Source organism: Abrus precatorius, unplaced genomic scaffold (assembly GCF_003935025.1).
Source record: "Abrus precatorius isolate BTA unplaced genomic scaffold, Abrus_2018 Scaffold10, whole genome shotgun sequence".
NCBI lineage: Eukaryota > Viridiplantae > Streptophyta > Magnoliopsida > Fabales > Fabaceae > Abrus > Abrus precatorius.
The window spans coordinates 9,836,326-9,858,565 of NW_020874292.1; the positions used below are offsets into that span (position 1 = coordinate 9,836,326).

Sequence of the window (22,240 nt, forward strand, 5' to 3'; positions counted from 1 at the left end):
ACAATAAATAATATAGTTTTATTAATTTCAACTTTTATTACTTAGTTTAAGCATATAAAAATAATTTTTATTAAAAAAATATTTCTTACATGATAAATATAAAAATGTATTAAATATTTTTGTAATAAAAGTTTATTATTGGTAGATACTGAAATTTAATCTTTAAGTTAACATTTTACAAATATAAAATATTTACAACTAAACATAAAATTGTTTTATTTTATTTATATATTTTAATAATACAATTTTTTAATAAAAAATTACTTTTACAAGCTTAAAATCGTTTATAATTTTATATTAGAATTTTTTAGTCCATTTTTCTTATATTAGATTAAGTATCTTTTTTGTTTAATAGTTTTATATTAATTTTTTTGTTACAAAAATTTAAGCAAATTAAGTTTTGAGAACTTGTCACTCGAAGTCTTCGTAGGTAGAAATTTTTTCATATTAGATTGTAAATATAAAAATTTGCAATCTGTTTTTCTTTTGAAATTGTAAGTTAATAAACCCCGTTTCCCCCATAACCCTTTGTTCTGCGTTGAACTCTGTCTCTGAGACTCTCCCTACCTTCGTCGCTTTCACTTGGAGCATATACCTGTTCGGCTAGAGCAACAAGATCCGAAGGTTCTCATCCCCTCTCCTTTTCTTGCTTTTACTATTGAATCCAATGATAGGCTTTGATGCTGAAATCGTTGTCTTTTGGTAGTTTTTTTTATGGTATAATTACATCTTTCTCTTGCCTCAGTCTTCTGGTCATATACTGGGATTGGAAAATATGTCAAAGTATTGCTGTGTGTTACTCGTATTAGTATTTTATATTAATTTGTCTCTTTTATAGATTTTCCATTTCTTAAAATATTGAGATCTAATTTTTAAGTTTTACTTGTTGCTGCCATATGCAGAAGCTTGTGTAATTATCCACTTATATTGTACATTAGATGGCTAGGTTTGTATTTTCTCCTCCATTTTCACTCTTATAGGTTTTGTGCTTTTATTTTCTAAATATTATATTTTTTTTTACAGTTGTGGTCTCATTTCTCACCTTTGAAGTCTCTTTGGTTGTTTGTTTCTGTAAGTATGGTTATTAGTCCCATTGTTGTTCATTTTAACCGGATTGCTGAGCTCAATTCTATCCTATCCAAACCCAAATTGAAAACTGGATTTTAAAGCCGGATTACTGCACTGGCAATTCATCTTGTTAACCAGTTTGTATTTCTTGTTTTGTTTTCAAATGGATGGATGACCCAAGAATCCGGTTTAAATCCAAATGACTATCATTTGAATCCTCCTTTCTCTAATCTGCATGACTGTTGACTAACATCCGAATTGTGAAACCTAATTACCAAATCTCTGCCTCTGTATTACTGCTGCTCTCAGCATTCGTGAACCCTAATCCTCAATCTGTCATCTCTCTGTTTTGCTTATTTGTTCGTTGTTCTTTCTCTGATTCTCTCTTTTTCTCTGCATTTGGAGATGGAGATGTATAGTAATGTGAATGGCTCTAATTCTTTTTCCTTACTCAGATCTGTTGTCATTTTCTTTGCGGAGAGGTCAAGCATAGCATATTAAATTTAAGTATACTCCAGTCGTGAGTTTGGGTTCATTTTCAAAGATAATCTTCATTGCACGAGGTAACATAACTATTATAATCTTCTCTATTTTATTTGGTTAATACTACTCTGTTCATATGGTCTGAATCTGCTTTATATTTTCTCCGTTCAATTTGCTGCTTTCCATCTCCCACAGAAACTCAGTTTTATTTAGCCTGCAGAAAGAAATTTTCACTTGGATTTTGAGTACTCTGGAACTTGTGTTTGAATCCTATTGAAAAGGGGAGGTAATAAAAAATTGTAATATAAAGGATTTGGTGCTAGTATCATACAGCTTGGATAATTTCTACATAATTTCATGGGTTCAATAGTGGTGCTACTTGGAGATGTTATTGCAGCTGTCAGATACAACAATATTTCATGATCAAGCAAACAATAGTATCAAACATGAACATATCTTCTAGCTTCCCCAAAGCCTCCAAATTAATAAATGATCTAAATAAACATAGAACTTGTTCAGACTTCAGAGTACATTGTGTGCTTCCATTAGAAAACAAAGCCCAGTACTACAATAAAAGATAACTGCTACGCCAATAATAGAAGAATTTGTATAAAATTGGCTTTTCCAGAAAAGGATTTATGACTCTAAATTTTGCCTAAATTAAATATTAGGATTCACTTAATAACAATTTTGATAATTCACCTAATAGAGCTTAAACTTCCTATTAGGTAAGTATTGAAGCTTTCTCGAGCACATGGAGTAAATTTTGAAGATTCTTGAAGAAGCCATTCTGCATAAATAGTCCTGTGCCTAAATTTACCAGTAAACCAAATGAAAGAATATGTATTACTTGTTTGATTTTTCTGTTTAATGCTAGCAATTCAGCAGAAACATTTGAAGACAAAGCTCTAGCCTCAATTAGATATAAACTGCTTCCTGGAGACTCTAGAGGTGTCCTAATATTAACCCATGGAATTAAAGATTATCTTTCAGCCACTTAAAAACACCATTTGCTATGGGCCTGCAAGTTCAGCATTGGTGAGGGCTAAAACATTAACCAATCCCTTGACTTGTTACTTGTTGTAATTATTTCCAAATCTTGTAATTTGGTATTCATTGTTTAGTTTCTGCTTGCTCAGTATATGATAACTAATATGTAGATCTGTTCTTTGTTTTTACTCTTGCATATGTAATTCTTCTTACTGGTTTGCTTGTGCTAATTGCTGTACAGCCTGTACTACTATACTTTGTGTCCCAGTGCTTAATCTGCAGGCTTTATTGTTTTAAATCTGCAATTTTTGACATGCATATCTAATTCATTTAGCTTGATTTTGTACTTATTCTAATTATCTTCAAGTCTTGTAATTTGCTATTCATTGTTTAGTTTTTGTTTGCTCAGTGTATAATAACTAACATGTAATCTGTTATCTGTATTTTACTCTTGCATATATTATTCTTCTGACTTGATTTGCTTGTGATAATTGCTGTACTGCTGTGCTTTCTGTGTCTCTGCTTAATCTGCAAGCTATGTTGTTCTAAATCTGCATGCTTGCTTTAGTCCATCAGCCATTGAGAAAAGATGAGTCGAGGAAGTGGAGGTGGATACGATCGTCACATCACTATTTTCTCCCCAGAGGGGCGTCTCTTTCAAGTGGGTATGTAACTCAGATTTCCACTTTTAGTGTAACCCTCTCACAATGGTGACATTTTATTTAATCAGTCAAATACGGTCTAGATCTTTTACATTCTGGACCGACCCAGCTTGATTAACATTTTAGTATGACAAAAAAACTAAGTATTGTTAGTTTTTGTTCTTACAAAAAAAATATAAATATTCAAGATATTGTTGCTATGGAAATTTGATAACCCAACTGGGCTAGTGGTATTGTTCGTAATCTAATTTGGTCGAGTTTTTTTTTTTTTTTCCTTGTTGGATTGGGCATTAGGAAGGTGGAAATCAGAAAAGTTCAGGACACGTTAACATGAATCTAAATTATGTCACTTAAGTAGTGTAGCATTTAGCATGCAAACTAAATGGAATGGGAAAGTGATAGAACTAGGTACAAAAAGAATGCAATATTATTGAATTTCTGGAACAACAGAATACATGCACTAATGTTCTGAGCATTATTCGAGTAGTTCTCAGTCTACTCCCAAGGTTACTTTTTACAAAAAAACAAGATCCCCTGATTATCTTTATTTCTTCTATTTATAATGTCCTAAGTTGTAACGGTTTTTAGTTGAAAACTATCCAACTGTCTCTTGGGCTCTTGGGTTCTGCTCCCCTACAACTGATCCCTTCCTTCTCCTATACACCTTCAAGGGATGATCTCTAACAATACTCCCCCCTAGGACTTGCACCTTGTCCTCAAGGTGGGTAACAGAAAAATTCTCCTTAATGCTTTGCCAACTTTCCCAGCTATTTTCAAATTCAGGAAGCCCCTGCCATGTGATTAAAACTTGCCACAAGTCTGACTTCAGGCAACGAACATCTAGAACATCTTCAGGTTGAGTTATCAATTCATAATCCGCTTGAAGCATAGTAGGAAGAGGATGGGCTTGTGCTGGAGGTGTGACCGCTTTTTTAAGGAGAGAAATGTGAAACATAGGATGAACCTTACTCCCATCTGGTAATTCCAATCTATACGCCACAGCACCAATTCGATCCAAAACCTTAAAAGGGCCATAATAACGAGGGCTCAATTTCTGATTCACCTTGGTAGCCAAAGATTTCATCTTATATGGTTGAATTTTCAGATAAACAAAATCACCAATCTGAAATTCAAGGAACCGTCTGTGCTTATTGGCTTGAGAACGCGTATAATCTTGGGCTTTCAACAAATTAGCTCGTAACTCACTCAATAATTCATCTCTGTCTTGAGTCATTTGATTAACCTCTTCCACTCTCGAAGGAATAGTGGTACCCTTCCACAAGATAGGAGGATCTTGGCCATATAAAGCTTTAAAAGGTGTCATTCTAGTGGAAGCATTGTAATTTGTGTTAAACCAGTATTCTGCCCAACTGAGAAAATCTGGCCATTGTTTTGGTTTATGGCCTGTCATACATCTCAGGTAAGTTTCAATACACCTATTCATCACTTCCGTTTGACCATCCGATTGCGGATGGTACGCTGTGCTAAATCGGAGCTGAGTTCCAACACTCTTAAACAACTCTTTCCAAAACTGACTCATGAACAATTGGTCCCTATCTGACGCAACAGAGCTAGGAAAGTCATGCAGCTTCACCACTCCTGTCATAAAGACAACAACGACATACTGAGCTGTATAAGGGTGACCAAGGGGAAAAAAATGAGAAAATTTAGTAAGCCTATCAACCACCACAAAGATAGTGTCTTTCCCTTTTGATTTTGGTAACCCGCTGATAAAATCCATTGAAATATCAGAACAAACCTGTGTAGGGACAGGTAACGGTTGAAGTAAACCTGCTGGAGATAAGGCCTCATACTTATTCCTTTGACAAACATCACAAGCTGTCACAAAATCCTTTATATCCTTGCGCATCCCTTCCCAATAAACCACTGTCGCCAACCTTTTGTAGGTACGAAAATAGCCCGAATGACCACTTACTGCCGACGCATGAAAGTCAGCTAGAAGTTGTGGAATCTCTGTTGACCCTTTTGGTAACCACCAATCTGCCCTGAAAATAAAGTCTTCCTCCTCTTAGTTCATACCCCTTGTGCGAATTAGGATCAACTATCAAATCATGCCGAAGCTGTTGTAGTTTTGCATCTTGTAATATCTCTGCGTCCCAATCCTCCAACTCCTGAAATTGTAAGACAGTCACAGCAGCAAAATATGTTTGTCGGGACAGGGCGTCCGCTGCTGCATTTTCCTTGCCAGGCCTATACTGGATTTCGAAATCATAACCAATGAGCTTAGAAACCCATTTAAATTGCTCTTCACTCATAAGTCGCTGCTTTGTCAAAAAACTTTAAACTCCGCTGATCCGATTGGATGACGAAATGGCTTCCTAACAAATAATGTCTCCATCGTTGCACAGCCTGTACTACTGCCATTAACTCTCTTTCATATACTGACTTTTGTTTGCTTCGTGCAGATAAAGCCTTGCTCCAATAAGCAAGAGGACGACCCTCTTGAAGTAAGACAGCTCCTAAACCACGGCTAGAGGCATCAGTCTCCACCACAAAAGTTTTAGTAAAATCTGGAACAGCCAATATAGGTAAAGAAGTAAGAGCTTGTTTCAGGTCGTCAAAGGCAGTTTGAGCTTCTGCATTCCAAGAAAAACCACCCTTTTGAAGCAGCTGGGTTAGGGATTTAATACGTCTACCATATCCCTGCACAAACCATCTATAATAACCCGTAAGCCCCAAAAATCCACGTAACTCCTTCACATCTTTAGGAACTGGCCATTCCTGCATAGCGGCAATTTTCTTAGGATCTGCTGCCACTCCCTGTCCAGAAATCACATGTCCTAGATACTCTAGGCTGGTTTGGCCAAAAGAACACTTCTCCTTATTAACCTTCAAAGAATGCTCCTGTAGTATGCGTAACACTTGCCTAGTGTGATCGATATGGCATTCCAAACTTGGGCTGTAGATGAGAATATCATCAAAAAATACCAATACAAATCTGTGTTAAAAAGGCTTCAGTACCTCATTCATCAAGGCTTGAAATGTGGAAGGAGCATTAGTTAATCCGAATGGCATCACAAGGAATTCATAATGGCCTTCATGAGTCCTAAAAGCTGATTTTTCAATATCTTCTTCCCGCATTTGAATTTGATGATATCCCGACTTTAAGTCCAACTTAGTGAAAATAGTAGCACCACCCAGTTCATCTAATAATTCCTCAATAATAGGAATCGGAAATTTGTTGGGAGTAGTTATCTTGTTGAGGGCCCGATAATCCACACAAAATCTACAACTGCCATTCTTCTTCCGTACCAATATGATGGGACTAGAATAAGGACTAATACTAGGCCTTATAACCCCTGCTGTCAACATTTCATTTACCAACTTTTCAATCTCCGTTTTTTGGTAATGAGGATATTTATAAGGTCTGATATTCGGAATCACAGATCCTTCCTTTAAATGAATAGCATGATCTTGTCTTCTAAATGGTGGTAAACCTACTGGAGTTTCAAAAATAGTTGGAAATTGATGTAAAAGTTGTAAACATTTCTATAGGAATCTCATTGCTATCCTGAACTGTTTGTTCCAGTGAAAAGCAATCCACCAAAAACCCTTCTTCTTCTTGCTGCAATAATCGAAACATAGTCTTGGAAGATGCTGATGATCGGCATAAAGTTGGATCTCCCTTCAAAATTTTTTCCTCACCGTCTACCTTAAACCTGTAGAAAGTTCTTCAAAGTTAGCTTTAATGTCTCCCAAACCGGCCAACCAATCTAACCCCAGCACCAAATCCGCTCCTCCTAAACCAAACACATAGAATTTTTGTTTGATCTCCATATCCGCCAATTTGAGCAACAATCCTTCACATACTCCTTGACATTTAATTCTGTGGCCATCTCCAACTTCCACGAAATAAGAAGAAGTTTCAGTGACTACTAAATTCAATTCCTGCACTAATTGGGTAGATACAAAATTGTGGAAAGCTCCACAATCTATCAGAATTACCACCTGTTTTTCTTTTACTGTGCCCGTATCTTTAGAGATCTCTTAGTTGTTAACCCCACTATGCTATGCAGGGACAGTTGAATATCTTGCTCATCAACCAGGGTGTTACCCTCATTGGGAGCATCTTCTTAGGGTCCTCGATCCTCCTCCAATATCATCATTTGAAATTGTTTATTTTTACAAATGTGATTAGGCCCGAATTTTTCATCACATTTGAAACATTCCCCTTTCTTCAACTTTTCTTGCATTTCAGCATCAGTTAATCGTTTGAATCCCCTTGTTCTAACTCGTCCTTCTCCCCCTTAATTACTACCACTATTGCTCACAGCCCCTTCATTGCCTCTGCCTTGAATCCTGGACCCTTGAGCTATTGCAAATGACCCTCCTGATCCCAAGCTTCGATAGGAATTTGCAGTCTTACTCCCACTTAAAAACCCTGTTCTTCCCAATGCTGAGTTCTTCTCTTCCACCAACATGGCTTTCTTGATGATTGCTGATAACGATTGCGGCTCATATAACTTCACCTCTGCACTGACATCCCCACGCATGCCATTCAAGAAAACTTCCATCAAATAATTTTCATCCATACCTGTCATTGCTCCCGCATATCTCTCAAATTGACTTACAAATTCTGCAATTGATCCCTCTTGTTTCAGTCGCAATAAGGCTGCGAACGGATTCGGAGCTGTGGTAGGTTGAAATCGCTCCATTACTGAGTTACGAAATTGATCCCATCCGGGGTTAGGGTTACACCCTTCCCACCAATGGAACCAACTAAGAGCGTCATTTTCTAATGCCAAAACCACCATATTCATGCGATCTACTGCACCCACTTCTCGAATTCGAAAATACCTTTCTATTTTTTGGATCCACCCGTACACGTCCTCACCCACAAATAGAGGAACGTCAATTGTGCGCCAATTTGCACTTGTCCTGCCAACGCTATTCCCTTGCTCACCTTCCGATCTTGAACAGCGCGACATTCCTTCCTCTTCTTGTCTAGGTTCTGAACGCTGCAATAGCGTATTCAACATTTTTTCCAATCTTTGAAATCGCAAATCTTGTGCTTCTAAACGTTTCTCCAATGTCTCAAATTTCTGAGCTTGCATTTGCAAATCCCCTTCTCTTTGCGATATTATTGTTTTCTCCAAGGCGTCGATCCTACTATCCATTCTTGTATTTGCCATTATTCAATTCCCACGGCACTTGGATGTTGCTCTGGATACCAATTGACAGAACTAGGTACAGAAAGAATGCAATATTATTGAATTTCTGGAACAACAGAATACATGCACTAATGTTCTGAGAATTATTCGAGTAGTTCTCAGTCTACTCCCAAGGTTACTTTTTACAAAAAAACAAGATCCCTTGATTATCTTTATTTCTTCTATTTATAATGTCCTAAGTTGTAACGGTTTTTAGTTGAAAACTATCCAACTGTCTCTTGGGCTCTTGGGTTTTGCTCCCCTACAACTGATCCCTTCCTTCTCTTATACACCTTCAAGGGACGATCTCTAACAGAAAGACTCTTTGTTCTACATGTAAATGAACCACTTTTTTAACCTGTCTACCAAACCCTGCCTTATCCTTGGCCCACTCCTCCCCTCCAAATAAAAAGTGATATGCCTTGATCATTGTACCCTAAATTTCCTTGGAGTTGTTTCACTTGTTTGGAAATGAGTTCACTAGTGTTTTAGGTTGTAGTGTATTAAGTTGTGGATTTTTTTAATGCACACAGAGTATGCTTTCAAGGCTGTTAAGGCTGCTGGGATCACCTCCATTGGTGTTCGAGGAAAGGATTCTATTTGTGTTGTTACTCAGAAAAAGGTTCCGGTGAGTACTGAAAGTTGGTTCTTTGATTTTTTTTCTTGTACTTTGTGCTGGCTGTTTAAGTTGGGATGTTTAATGCAGGATAAGCTTCTGGATCAGACAAGTGTTACACATCTCTTTCCCATCACAAAGTATCTTGGTTTATTGGCGACTGGCATGACGGGTATGTTTTTTGTTGCATCTCTTCATGATTTCTTTGTTGTAGATGTTTGTGAAATTTAATTTTATACCTTTTTAGTCAAGATATACTGCTGTTTTATAACTAAACTATCTTGACACTATAAATTCAACTTGCTTTATCCCATTGGAATACCTCTTTCCAGCTGATGCTAGGACACTGGTTCAACAAGCAAGAAATGAAGCTGCAGAGTTTCGCTTTACGTATGGATATGAGATGCCTGTGGATGTATTGGCTAAATGGTAAGTGATTCAGTTTTTAAAAGCTATGTTACCTCTGCAATTATTACTAGCTGCTTATTACTGTTTCATTTGTTTTTTGGTTTCAATTTCATTATTGGGTGTGGATGCAATATCTTATCTCTGGGTAATGTGTTCTGTTTGTTAGAATTCAGTTCTACAATCTTTGAAAGCATTGTTGGACAGTCATTACAACTTTACTAGCTCAAACATTCTAAATTGTGATGTTATTTTTGTCGATGTTATATGTTTTTGTTTTGAAGTAGCTAGTAATTAATATGGGTTCCGTGAGAAAATAACTTCTGGCATGTTTTGTTTGATGTACAAGAGTAGAGAGCTTAGTTCATTGCTGTATTAGTTTTCTTAATGCTTATTGTGTAATGTTTTTGAGACAGGTCCCCCTCCTCAAAAGGAAAATAAAGCCACCAAATCCCGGTGGCAAAGTAGGACATATTGCCTACAATTGAGCACCGTGAATGTGCTCCTAGGCCACTTCCATGACACATTATCTTTGTTTGCAATAACCTCATTATAATAATTCATTGTTGAATCTGACTGTAATTTTGACTTTTATCAAAGGCTACATTTGGCTTAAAATAATTTAGGCTTTTACAATTTGTCAATAACATCTTGTGTCTGACTTCTGTTATCTTTTACACTGACAGGATTGCAGACAAATCACAAGTCTATACTCAACATGCTTATATGCGACCACTTGGAGTTGGTATGTTTCTTATTTAGCCTTTTCACTGCTTAAAAGATCACGTAATTAGTTTTATATGATAAAACAATATTTCCTATTTCAATTGCTTTTTTTTTTTTTAATTATTGATGGTTTTTCCTCTTTCTATGATTTCAAATCTATGGCGCTGTTAAGTTGCTATGGTTTTGGGTATTGATGATGAATATGGGCCTCAGCTTTACAAATGTGATCCGGCTGGTCATTACTTTGGTCACAAGGTACACAGAAGATGCTCTCTGACCTTGGTTGAATTTATATTTCTGCAGTGACTAGTGTCTGATATTTAATATTAGAAGATGAAGGCATGTGATAAATTCAATTCTGTAAAAATTTAATATGTTATGCAATGAAAGGTATTATCTGTCATCATAAAATAATAGAGGAGGTTGGGGATGACCAAAGCAAGATTGTCTGCTTTTACTTTGTGTAAGTGGTTTATTTTGTTTTTTTTAATTACTAGAGTAAGATTGTATGCTTTGAGCTAACTGAGATAAATTATTATAATATTATTGATTGATGGGAGAAATAATGTTTATCCCTTGTTAAAAGGGGGAAATTGCTATAAGGGGTTGAATTTTGGTGGGGATTGGGGATGATGGAGATAGTTGGATCTAACTTTTTATCATTTTTGAAATTGATAGCAGCCTTGAAGTCAAGGTAGTCAAAATTGAGATCCTATACGCATTAGGCTGCAACATGCAATGACCTATGGAGTTGGTTGTCCCATCTTTTATCAATGACATTCCATAGATGGAGATAACTAATCGATAAAAAAATTAAATTAATTTTCAAACAAAGATAAGCAAAATTATAAATTCAATTTAACTTCATAATCTATTTACTTTTTTTTTTTTAACTGTCATTGGAGGCCTTTGCTATCTTCTCTTTAGCTCGGTTCATTTCCTCATAAATAAACCTCATAGCTAGTATCTGATCCAAATCAACCAACCGTATAACTTTGATTAGAGGATAAACACCCTTTAAGCAAACAGTGCCTTTCTAGAAATTTTTATCCATAATCACATCTTCAATAAACTTTCCATCTGTCGATTTAGCAAACTGGCTAATCTTTTGTTGATTAAATGTGAATATTATAACCAATGCTTCCTTATGCTCTTGAAGGCATCACAAAGTAAGGTATGATGTGGCAAAGTAAGTGATGATTGATCTCTCTTTCCTTTGTAAAGTATTGTAATAAAGAAATTAGAGAAGTCCTTGAGTAAATGTAAGTAGTAATTTTTTCCCCTTTGAGATTGTCTGTTGATGTATGGGTAACTTTGTCAAATCCTCCAATATCAAATCTATGTAGTGAGCAGCACATTGTGTCTAATACAATTTTTTCTTTTTTTCCATCAACAGTTCACCTGCAGCCTTGTTTGCTGCATTGTCTTTAACAATTTCGACCACATTATCTTCACCAACCTCCTCTTCAATGTCATCCATTATCTTAAACAGTTTGTCAAATGTTTTAAATATATGAGATGCATCAATTGAAGTAAAAAAAACTGTACCCATAGAATGGTTCAACAAAAAATTCAATATAGTTCTCTTTTTGTTGGTCCAGCCATCTGTCATTATTGTGCATCTTATATTCCTCCTTTGTTCTCCTGTCACATGATGCTTTAAATTCTTAAACTTTGATTTCATGATAGGAAGGTTGCTTGAATTCAACACAATATTTTGCAACAAATTCCAACATCTTATGAAATTTCTCACTCCTTCTCACATTGGATGATATGACGTTGTTGTAGGAAAAAGAAGCAATATCTTGACATGCTTCCTCTTTCAAATTCTTTGAATATGTTATTGAGAGTGACTTGATTACTTACTCCTTTCTTCTTAAAAATATTCCACTGCTCTCAGCTTCAATCCTTTTTCTTTTTTCATCATCATCACCTTCTACAAGCTCTTTGAGGTTGCTGTTTGATTTCTTGATTAATTTTTCCTGTAATGAGGACAAAACTGGCCACATTTCTTTCTTCACTTGATCACTAATAGAAGTACAAGCACCCATATCTTTTTGTGTTTCAACCAAATGATGTTTCAAACGATAAACCCTACCACTTATGATTTTTCAACAATATTTGCATTGTATTTTTGTGCATCTCCATCCATTGATATTCCATGCTGCAACGCCTCATCACTCTTAATTCAAGGTGCATTTTTTTGCACAATAGAACTTGTAACAACCGCACCAATAGGGTTGCTTACTGAAATAGTAGAAGCACTACCAATGGTTGGACTTGGAACCACTCTCCTTTCCAGTTGTCCTCTCCTGCTTGTAGGTACACCTCTCCCACTTGTAGACATTTTGAAGGAAGACAAAAGGAACAAAACAAGAATGCTTCTATTGAAACAGAGGCTGAGGAAGCAACACAACTAACTCCACTATTCAATAACCACCTAGTTGTGGTCATGTCAAAAAATGATGGAGAAAGAGGCAATTTGAAGGAGAAAATGGCACAAAAAGAGAATGGACTTGTGCAGTGCCGAGGACAAAGTCAAAGTGATAGGAGTTAGGGTCCTAACCCTAATATCTTTGTAAATACTAACTCAGAAAAGGCCAAGCCTTGGCTGGTTTACTCTAGGAAAAAGAAAGCAGTTAATAATGACAGCTAGCAATTAGGAGTTATTTTTTGGTTTCAAGCCCCAGCTATAAATAGTAGCTGGGAGAGTTAGTCAGGGGTCTGTTTTGAAAGTTAGTTTCTAAACTTGGCAGGAAAATTCTGAGGAGCATTGCTCTGGGGTACAGGATTGTACACTGAAAATTCATTAATTCAATAAAGAATTAATAAAGATTGTATTTTCTTCCCTCTTTTCTTGTGAACATAACACTGATCTGACCTACCGGATTCGGTTGGGGAAGAAACAGAGAAGTGTGGATTAGCAAGAATTTCAAGATAATGAAGCGTGGTGCAAACGAAGGTCATCACAGTGACGTTTTTGAGGAAAAAATGAATTCCTTGGAGGAAAGATTAGATGTTTTCATGGAGACGATGATTGGGAGGATGGGAGGCCTTGAAGATTTGATACGAGACTATATTGCCAAACACGACGACTCGTTGGGTTGAAATTTGGGTCAGAACAATTCTTGCGCTGACGAACAGGAAGCATTGCATAACGTAGATGCAAACACGTTGACTGAGTTTCGCTTGATGGCAAAAAAGGTGGAACTGCCTTCGTTCAATGGGGTTGACCCAAGGGGATGGATCACAAGGGCTGATACCTATTTTGAGGTTTAAGGAATGTCAGACTCCAATAAGATGCTCACAAGATTGAGCATGGAGGGTGGAACGATCCACTGGTTCCAGACTTGGCTTGATTCCGAGGCTATTCCCAATTGGGAATCCTTCAAGAACGTACTGTGATTGCGTTTTAGAGGGGGGTGTTTGGATGATCCCTTTGAAGAACTCGCTGACTTGAAGTATAAAGGGTCTGTGGAAGAATACATCAAAGATTTTGAGTTTCTTGTATCCCAAGTGGGGCGCCTGCCTGAGAATCAGTTTGTGGGATTTTTCATGAAAGGACTAAAGGAGCAAATCAGATTGCGAGTCCGTACGCTTCAACCCAAGGATCGTTTGGATGCCATCCATATGGCTAGGTGCGTGGAGGCAAAAATTGCTGGGTCTATGGATATCTTAAATGTGCGCAGCAGATTATGGAATAATGGAGTTTTTTCTCGAGGATTCAGGGGAAACCTGGCACGTTCACAATATGACAATACCCAAGCACAGACTGAGACAAAATGTAAGGTAAACTTTGGAAGTGGTAAATCTTTATCCTCTGGAGAAAAGGGACCAGTAGCCTCGGTGGGATCCTCCACCTCTGTCAATCAGAAGTCTGCACATTCTACTTATGAAGATAGGGGAGTTAGACACCTGTCTAATAGGGAGATCTATGAAAGGAGAAATAAGGGATTATGTTTTAGGTGTGGAGACAAGTACCACCCTCTTCATGTTTGTGCTGATTGACAAGATAGGCAATTAAGGTTGGTGATTATAGGAGAGGATGAAGGAATTAGTGAGACAGGAGATTGTAAGGTTGGAAGTGGAATCCGATGAATCTGAAGAGGAACAACTAGATCGCACTTCAATGGATCTATTGGGATTGATTGGGAATTCCCAAAGTGATACTAATACAATGAAATTAGAAGGCAGGTTGGGAGAAGTACCAATAATCTTGCTAGTTGACAGTGAGGCCAATCACAACTTTATTTCTCTAAGAATGGTCCAAGCCTTGAGCCTAAAGGTGGGAGACAGAAGGTATTAGAGTGAAATTGGGAGATGGTCATAGAGTTCAAACTTTGGGGACTTGTCCCAAAGTTCATCTAAACCTTGTTGCTATTCAGGTTCAGATTGATGCACATGTACTTGAACTAGGGGGCCTGGACATGATCTTGGGAATTGCTTGGTTAAAGACACTAGGGAAGATGATAATTGATTGGAAGGATCTCTCTATGACTTTCCAAGTGCATGGTCGGCCAGTGGACCTGAAGGGCATTGGTGGTGGAAAAGGGAATGTTGTCCCTACCTTCAATGAGCTTTTAGATGGTCAACTTTGCAAAGTTGAAGGGCTAAATTGGAAAAAGGGAGTTCTGGAATTTTCTGCTGATGACAGTGAGTTGAAACCTCAGCAATTAGATGTGCTGCAGGGGTTATTGCAGCAGCATGCAATTATATTTGAAGAGCAAAAGGGATTACCTGCCAAGGGGGCCATTGAGCACTTTATTGTATTATACCTAGGTACTGGTCCAGTAAGTGTCAGACCATATAGATGCCCCACCATCACAAGGATGAGATAGGGAGGCAAGTGAAAGAAATGCTGAATGTTGGGGTAATAAGGCATAGCACCAACCCTTACTCTAGCCCAGTTATTTTGGTCAAGAAGAAAGATTCTTCATGGAGAATGTGTGTGGACTATAGGGAGTTAAATAAAGTCACAGTTCCAGACAAGTTCCCAATTCCATTGGTGGATGAGTTGCTTGATGAGTTACATGGAATGAGGTTTTTCTCTAAACTAGACTTACGTTCAGGTTATCATTAGATACGTGTTAAGGAGAAAGACATTGGTAAAACAGCCTTTAAAACTCATGAAGGTCATTATGAGTATCTAGTCATGTCTTTTGGCCTAATGAATGCACCAACCACCTTCCAATCTACTATGAATCAAGTTTTCAGACCTTTCCTTCGTCACTTTGTACTGGTTTTTTTTTATGACATATTAGTTTACAGTAGGGACTGGTTTGCACATATTTTGCATCTTTCTAAGGTTACGGAAGTCCTCAGGGAACATCAGTTTGTTGCTAATTTGAAAAAATGTAGTTTTGGTATAAGTCAAATTGAGTATCTTGGGCATGTGATTTTTGAAAATGAGGTGACAATGGATCCTGCTAAGGTCAGCAACATCTTAAACTGGCCAACCCTAAGAATGTGAAGGGGGTGAGAGGGTTCCTTGGGTTGACAGGGTGCTATAGGAAATTTGTTTTAAACTATAGGAAGATAGCTAAACTTCTCACTGAGTTAACTAAGAAGGAGGCCTTTGTGTGGAATCTAAGGGCTGAACAAGCCTTTCAGAAATTGAAGAAAGTAGTCAGTTCTGCTCTTGTGTTGAGGTTGCCTGATTTTTCACAAGAAATCCAGATTGAATATGATGCCTCAGGGAGTGGTATAGGAGCCGTTCTCATGCAATAGCAGCAACCTATTGCATTTTACAGCAAGGCTCTTTCTGCAGGTCAATTGTCTAAATCAGCTTATGAGAGGAAACTGATAGCTCTGGTCTTGTCCATCCAGCATTGACGTCATTATTTGATTGGGAGAAAGTTCACCATTTTTTCTGATTAGAAGAGTTTGAAGGAAGTGTTGCATCATCAGAAAATTACCACCTCTGCTCAGCAAAATTGGTTATCCAAGTTACTTAGATACCAATTCATAGAAGTTTACAAGGTTGGTACTGAAAATAAGGCAGCAGATGCCCTCTCACAAATCTACGAGGATGTTGAGCTAAATGGTATCTTGTCCTATCCTTTATGGCTGCAAGTTGAGGGACTTCAGAAGGAGATAAAGAAGGATGATTTTATTCAAAAGATGAAGACTGATTTACAGAAAAATTCCGAAAAAAGGGCAGGTTATTCTATTCAGAATGGGATCTTATTGCATAAAGGGAGCATAGTTATACCATCTACTTCCTCTTACGTTCCTCAATTACTGGAGGAATTCCATGCTTCTCTTAAGAGTGGGCATGAAAAGAGGGTCCTTGAATTTATCAAAAGTTGTGATGTCTGCCAAAGGCATAAGTATGCAGCCACTTCCCCAAGAGGTTTACTTCAACCCCTACCTATTCCTTGAATGGTATGAGATGACATTTCATTGGATTTCATTACAGGACTACCAAAATCTAAAGGCTATGAGGCAGTTTTGGTAGTAGTAGATATGGGCATTTCATACTGCTTAAACATCCCTATACAGCATGAACAGTAGCTGAGATTTTTGCTAAAGAAATAGTTCTTCTGCATGGCATTCCCTCTTCAATTGTGAGTGACAGGGATCCACTCTTTATCAGCTCTTTTTGGAAAGAGCTCTCCAGATTGCAGGGGACTAAGCTGAAAATGAGCTCCTCATATTATCCTGAAACAGATGGTCAGATAGAGGTTCTAAATAGGTGCCTTGAGACATACTTAAGGTGCTTTGCTTCAGAGCAGCCAAGGAACTGGTCCCTATGAGTGCATTGGGCTGAATTCTAGTATAACATATCCTTCCATACTACTACAACTGCTACTCCATTTGAAATTGTTTATGACATACCTCCTCCAAGACTTACCCGGTTCCTTCCTGGAGAAACCAAGGTACAAGCTGTAGCCAGTGATCTACTAGACCATGATGAAGCTCTATCTCAGTTGAAGTTTAACTTGCACAAGGCCGAGTATCAGATGAAGCATTTTGCTGACAAGAATAGAAGAACAATATCCTTTGAAGTTGGAGAGTTCGTTTTCTTAAAACTGCGTCCCCACAGGCAACAAACAGTGGCCAAAAGGATTAATCCTAAACTTGCTGCTAGGTTCTATGGGCCCTACAAGATTTTGCAAAGGATTGGTGAGGTAGCTAATAAGTTGCAGCTGCTTGAGACCTCAAGAGTGCATCGGGTATTTCATGTTTCTCAGTTAAAAAGGGCTGTTGGTAACTACACTACCTTTCCTGACCTACCTAGTGGATTTGAAGTCGAACTCAAAGCTACAGTTGAAGCTGAAGCTGCTCTAGTCCAAAGAGAAGTTATTAACAGTGGCACTCCTTGCAAGCAATGGCTGATCAAATGGAAGCACTGCCCTCTAGAGGACACCACATGGGAAGATGAATTTGTGTTGCTGAGCCAATTCCCTCACTTCAAACTTGAGGGCAAGTCTATTCTTCTAGAATGGGAGAATGATAGGAGTCAAGGTCCTAACCCTAATATCTTTGTAAATACTAACTCAAGCAAGGCCAAACTTTGGCTGGTTCTCTAGGAAAAAGAAAGCAGTTAATAATGACAGCTAGCAGTTAGGAGTTATTTTTTTGTATCAAGTTCCAGCTATAAATAGTAGCAGGGACAGTTAGCTAGGGGTCTATTTTGAAAGTTAGTTTCTAAACTTGGCAGAGAAAATTATCTGAGAAGCATTGCTTTGGGGTATAGGATTGTACATTGAAAATTCATCAATTCAATAAAGAATTAATAAAGATTTTATTTTCTTCCCTCTTTTCTTGTGAACATAACACAAAGACAATCACAAGGTGTTGAGAGGTGACAACTGAAAAAAAACCCTACACATTTGGATAATATAAGTCTAGTAAAAATTTTGGATGGATCAAATGGGTTCAATTGGTTTTTTTTTTTTTTTGAAAAAACGGGTTGAATATGAATATGCCCAGGATTGCATGATTTCACGAGGAAGATCGTGCAATCCCACCAAAATGAGCCACAGTCCAGAATTGGGATCACTCCACATGTGGTGAATCGTAAGATCGTCATCTTATGTGTAAACTCACGATCATGGTAGTCAAAATTGCAAGTTAACACGTAAAATCGTATGATTTTATTATCTGCTGCAGGTTCAATGATCCCGATCTTGGGCTGGAACTCGTTTTGGTGGGATCGCACAATCTTCATCGTGAAATTGTGGAATCTACGATCTTGGGCGAGTTGCTTCTGCCCCATTTTTAGGGTTTTTTTTTTCTTTTTCAATCTTCTCTCCAATCTCTTGCCTCTTTGCAACCTGCGAGGCGCACTTCTCTTCTTCCTCAGCACAGCGAATCTATTCATTCCATTCTCTACCCCTTCTCCTTCAAATTGCCTCTTTCTCCATCATTTTTGGACGCGACCAGGACTTTGCGACTGCATTCTTCTGTTCTGTGATCCCTATAGCTTTCGCTTTGATGACTATGTCTGCTCCGGTGACCTTCTCTGTGCCAGCGACTCTGCTCAGCGCCGTCAACTTGTCATAGCGGAACGTTTTGCCGTGGTGGCCATCACAGCTGTATTTGCAGCCAACGTAGCCTAATATACAGTGTGGCTGGAGTAAAAGTTATTAAGTTTCCCTTTCTATCCCTTGAATGAAGCAGATTTTAGGGTTTTTTAAGGGTAAAAAAAAGACTTCTCATCATTTAAAAATAATCTAACTTTCCCTTTTTACCCTTAAAGTGGCTCTGTCTTAAGTTTCTTTAAGGATAAACTAGTCTTTTATCAGAATACAATACTTAATCTATCTTTTCCCTCTCTGTTTCTGTTCTTAGTATCTCTGTTTTGAGATGGGGTGGCTCACTTCTCTCATTTGTCCTCTGGTATTTATATTTATACAATTTTACATGTATTTATACAATTTTGTAGGATCTTACGATTCGTGTTACGATCCTACGAGTTATGATTTTTCATCCCCACTTCGATTTTACTTAGAATCTCGATTTTGACTATCTTGCTCTCGATTTTGACTACCATGCCTTGAACTCATCATAAGAAGTTTTTGAAATTTATGTAATGTTTATCATTTTCATGTACAGCTGTTATAAGTATGTAATCATCTGTTGAAGTTTATGAGCCCCCAGGTATCTTGAATTTTTCCTTTCTCCCCTGCTTTGTTTGGGTTCAATATCCCTTTCTAGAACTAGAAACATGAGAAGTCATGCATCTCTGATCAGTGCTTTGAGATTTTGAATTTTTTTTTTAAATTATAAAACTGTTTTCTTTGCTCTTCTGACTACTTTTTAATATTTTCATGTTCACTCTAAGGCGTCATGGATAATTTAACTTTAAAAATGTCTCAGTAAGGAATTGTGTTTTATCATTACATCATGCATTCATAATCTGTTTGTAATTAATTTTATGCACCTGTAGACAGAAATTAAAGTGTAGAATTATCATGATGTACGCAGGCCACAAGTGCTGGATTGAAGGACCAAGAAGCAATTAATTTCTTGGAAAAGAAGATGAAGAATGATCCTTCATTTACCTATGAGGAGACAGTTCAGGTAGTGCTACTCTTTCTTTTCCCCTGTCTAGCTTGAGAAATTGACTGTCCTTTTATCTGGCTGTTGTTGGTACGGAAAGTGAAGACTATCCATGTTGTCACTGAGAACTTGTGTACTGTAAAGTATATTTCAACATTTTGGATTTTCCTCCTTGAGATAAACACAGGATTCGGTTGATCCCTTTTCATTTTCTGGTAGCACTCGACTTTTCTTACTCGATAAATATTTACTAGGCTATTATATTTTATAATTATAAGTTGGTTTAAATAGATTTTTAGTACCTTTAATTTACCTCAATTTTGGTTTTGGTCCCATTACTTTAAAAATTTATTTTTTTGGTCCTTATAGTTTTATTTCATTTAGGTTTTGGTCCTTATAATTTTATTCTATTTAGGTTTTGGTCCCTCTAGTATACTTAGATTGTTCCAAACAATTGTATCTTGCAAGGTGTGTTTTGACATATTGCTAGTAATTGGGACCAAAACCAAAATTTTTAAGACTATAGGGACATTTAAAGTATAGGGGTCAAAATCAAAAGTGATGTAAATTATAGGGACTAAAAATGTATTTAAACCTTATTAGTGATCTATTGATTAATAATATTTCTGAAAAATTTGGCTTTTGACCAAGTTTAATAACGCTGTGTAATCCATGTAACCGAGTTCATCTAGTGGGATAGCCTAGTTGCTGATGAAAGTTATTGGACAAAATATTGAATGTATTTGGATGCTGAAGATTGGCTGTGTTTGATCGAAAGCTGAAAAGCCTGAAAAATCTGAGTGGAATTTGACTTAAATGATCCCAGTTTTGGATTTCCTCACTGGAGATATAATGGCTGATTATCTTTTATATTTCTGAGTGCTGAAGGAGGCAACAAAGATATATCCCTGTCAGTCAGATAATGCAATAAAAAAAAAACTTTTATGTCCTCCTAGAAACTGAAACTTATTTCATTAGTTATTGGCATTAATGCATAATCGTTAGGTTTCATGAAGACTACATATGAGCCTTTGCTTTAGCTTAAACCTTCAAATATCCATTAAGCAGTTTGTTGCCCTTTTTTCTTTCATTCTTGTGGGGGATAATTTCTTATCTGGGTTATCTTGTAGTGGTAATTGGCTTTCGTTCGTGAGAGTTCAAAATATGCTAATGCTATATTGCAATTAAAGACACAAGAAATTAAAAGCGTTTTTTTTTTTTTTTTTTGCCAATTTTCTTACACGGTTATCCTATCATGCTATGATGTAATTCATGACCTTGCTTCTTTTTCAGACTGCCATTTCTGCCTTGCAATCAGTTCTTCAGGAGGATTTTAAGGCCACTGAGATTGAGGTAGAACTTTATTTTTAACGGTTTTATTAATGCCAATCCTTAGGATTGGTTTTAAATATCCAAAAATAATACGTTTTTATTGAAAATAAAAATATTACATGCTCTAAATAAGAAAATTGTAAATTTTTGAGGGATTGAAAGCTTAATCAAGCCTCTTTTTGTTTTTGGTTTATTACCATCAAGCAAATTTTTCTTCACTGATTGATTGCATATGATTGTTTTTTTTTTTTGGCGTTTTCTAGGTTGGAGTGGTGGGCAAGGAGAATCCAGAATTCCGAGTTTTATCCACCGAGGAGATTGATGAGCATTTGACTGCAATAAGTGAGCGAGACTGAGTTCTTGATAAGGATGTGACTATTCAAACTTTCTGATGCTAGATTAAATTATGTACTTTTTTCTGCGATCGTGGAACTGGTCTCCTTATGATATTTGAGTACAAGTTACACAAGAACGTTAAAGAATCTACTTGCTTTCTTATTACATATTTATTTGTTGGGACCACATTTTACGTTCTGCCCAATCTCACCGTAGACTCTTAAACAAGAATTGTTGGGGATTTGAGCTTCGGCGCAGCATGTTCTGATGATATCTTTTTCTTTATTATAACTAAATGACTATTCTACGATAATTGCATATAAATGTCCAAATAAAATTAAATGAGAATTTAAATTGATATGTAAAGAAACTTTCCTTTCGATGTATAAAAAAAAGAAGAAAAACAAACTCTTTCCTTTTGGTGAGTTTGACATACGATTAAATTTAAACAAACTGCAGAATACTAATGAAGAACAAGCAAAAATATTTGACACGGTAAATAATTAGGTTTAGGAATTTAGTTAGGTTAATTTAGGGTCATATATGTATGGAATGTTAAAATCTGTTTAAAATTGTGAATTGAATTTTTTTTTTAAATATTTGAAAAATTCTTAGTTTGCTGTGAAAAATACGTATGCTTTTATTTAAGGGTGTATACGAATAAAGAATTTAATTAAACGTTTATTGAATAATTTTTCTTAAGAAAATGAAAAATTCATAGTTTGGTGTAAAAATATATCTGCTTTTATTTGAGCGTATGCGGATACATAATTTAATTTTGTTTATTTAATGGGTTTTTTTTTTTACATAATATATGTTATACATTTGACTGCGAAACTGTTCAAAGAGTTTAAAAAAGTTGCAAATCATTTTTATAAGTTTAAAAAACTTTTGTACATGTTAAAATCCTCATTAATTATTTGTAAAAATAATTTTTTCTACGA

General features: G+C 36.6%; 1 protein-coding gene across 5 annotated transcripts; it reads left to right on the top strand.

The window, feature by feature from the left end:
* Window positions 1-472: 472 nt before the first annotated feature.
* Window positions 473-21,611, top strand: LOC113871970 (proteasome subunit alpha type-6). Of its 5 annotated transcripts, XM_027509103.1 has the most exons (12): window positions 473-624; window positions 1,024-1,071; window positions 1,524-1,631; window positions 3,110-3,206; window positions 8,908-9,002; window positions 9,081-9,162; window positions 9,323-9,419; window positions 10,082-10,140; window positions 10,294-10,376; window positions 19,554-19,649; window positions 20,922-20,981; window positions 21,224-21,611. In XM_027509103.1, the coding sequence occupies exons 4-12, from the start codon at window positions 3,131-3,133 to the stop codon at window positions 21,314-21,316; spliced, it is 741 nt and encodes a 246-aa protein (XP_027364904.1). In that variant the 5' UTR covers window positions 473-624; window positions 1,024-1,071; window positions 1,524-1,631; window positions 3,110-3,130; the 3' UTR covers window positions 21,317-21,611. The 5 variants fall into 5 exon arrangements, with proteins under 5 accessions (XP_027364904.1, XP_027364898.1, XP_027364879.1 ...); XM_027509097.1 differs by lacking the exon at window positions 1,024-1,071 and having other exon boundaries at window positions 497-624; XM_027509078.1 differs by lacking the exon at window positions 1,024-1,071 and having other exon boundaries at window positions 507-624; window positions 19,554-19,652; window positions 21,224-21,444.
* Window positions 21,612-22,240: the final 629 nt, after the last annotated feature.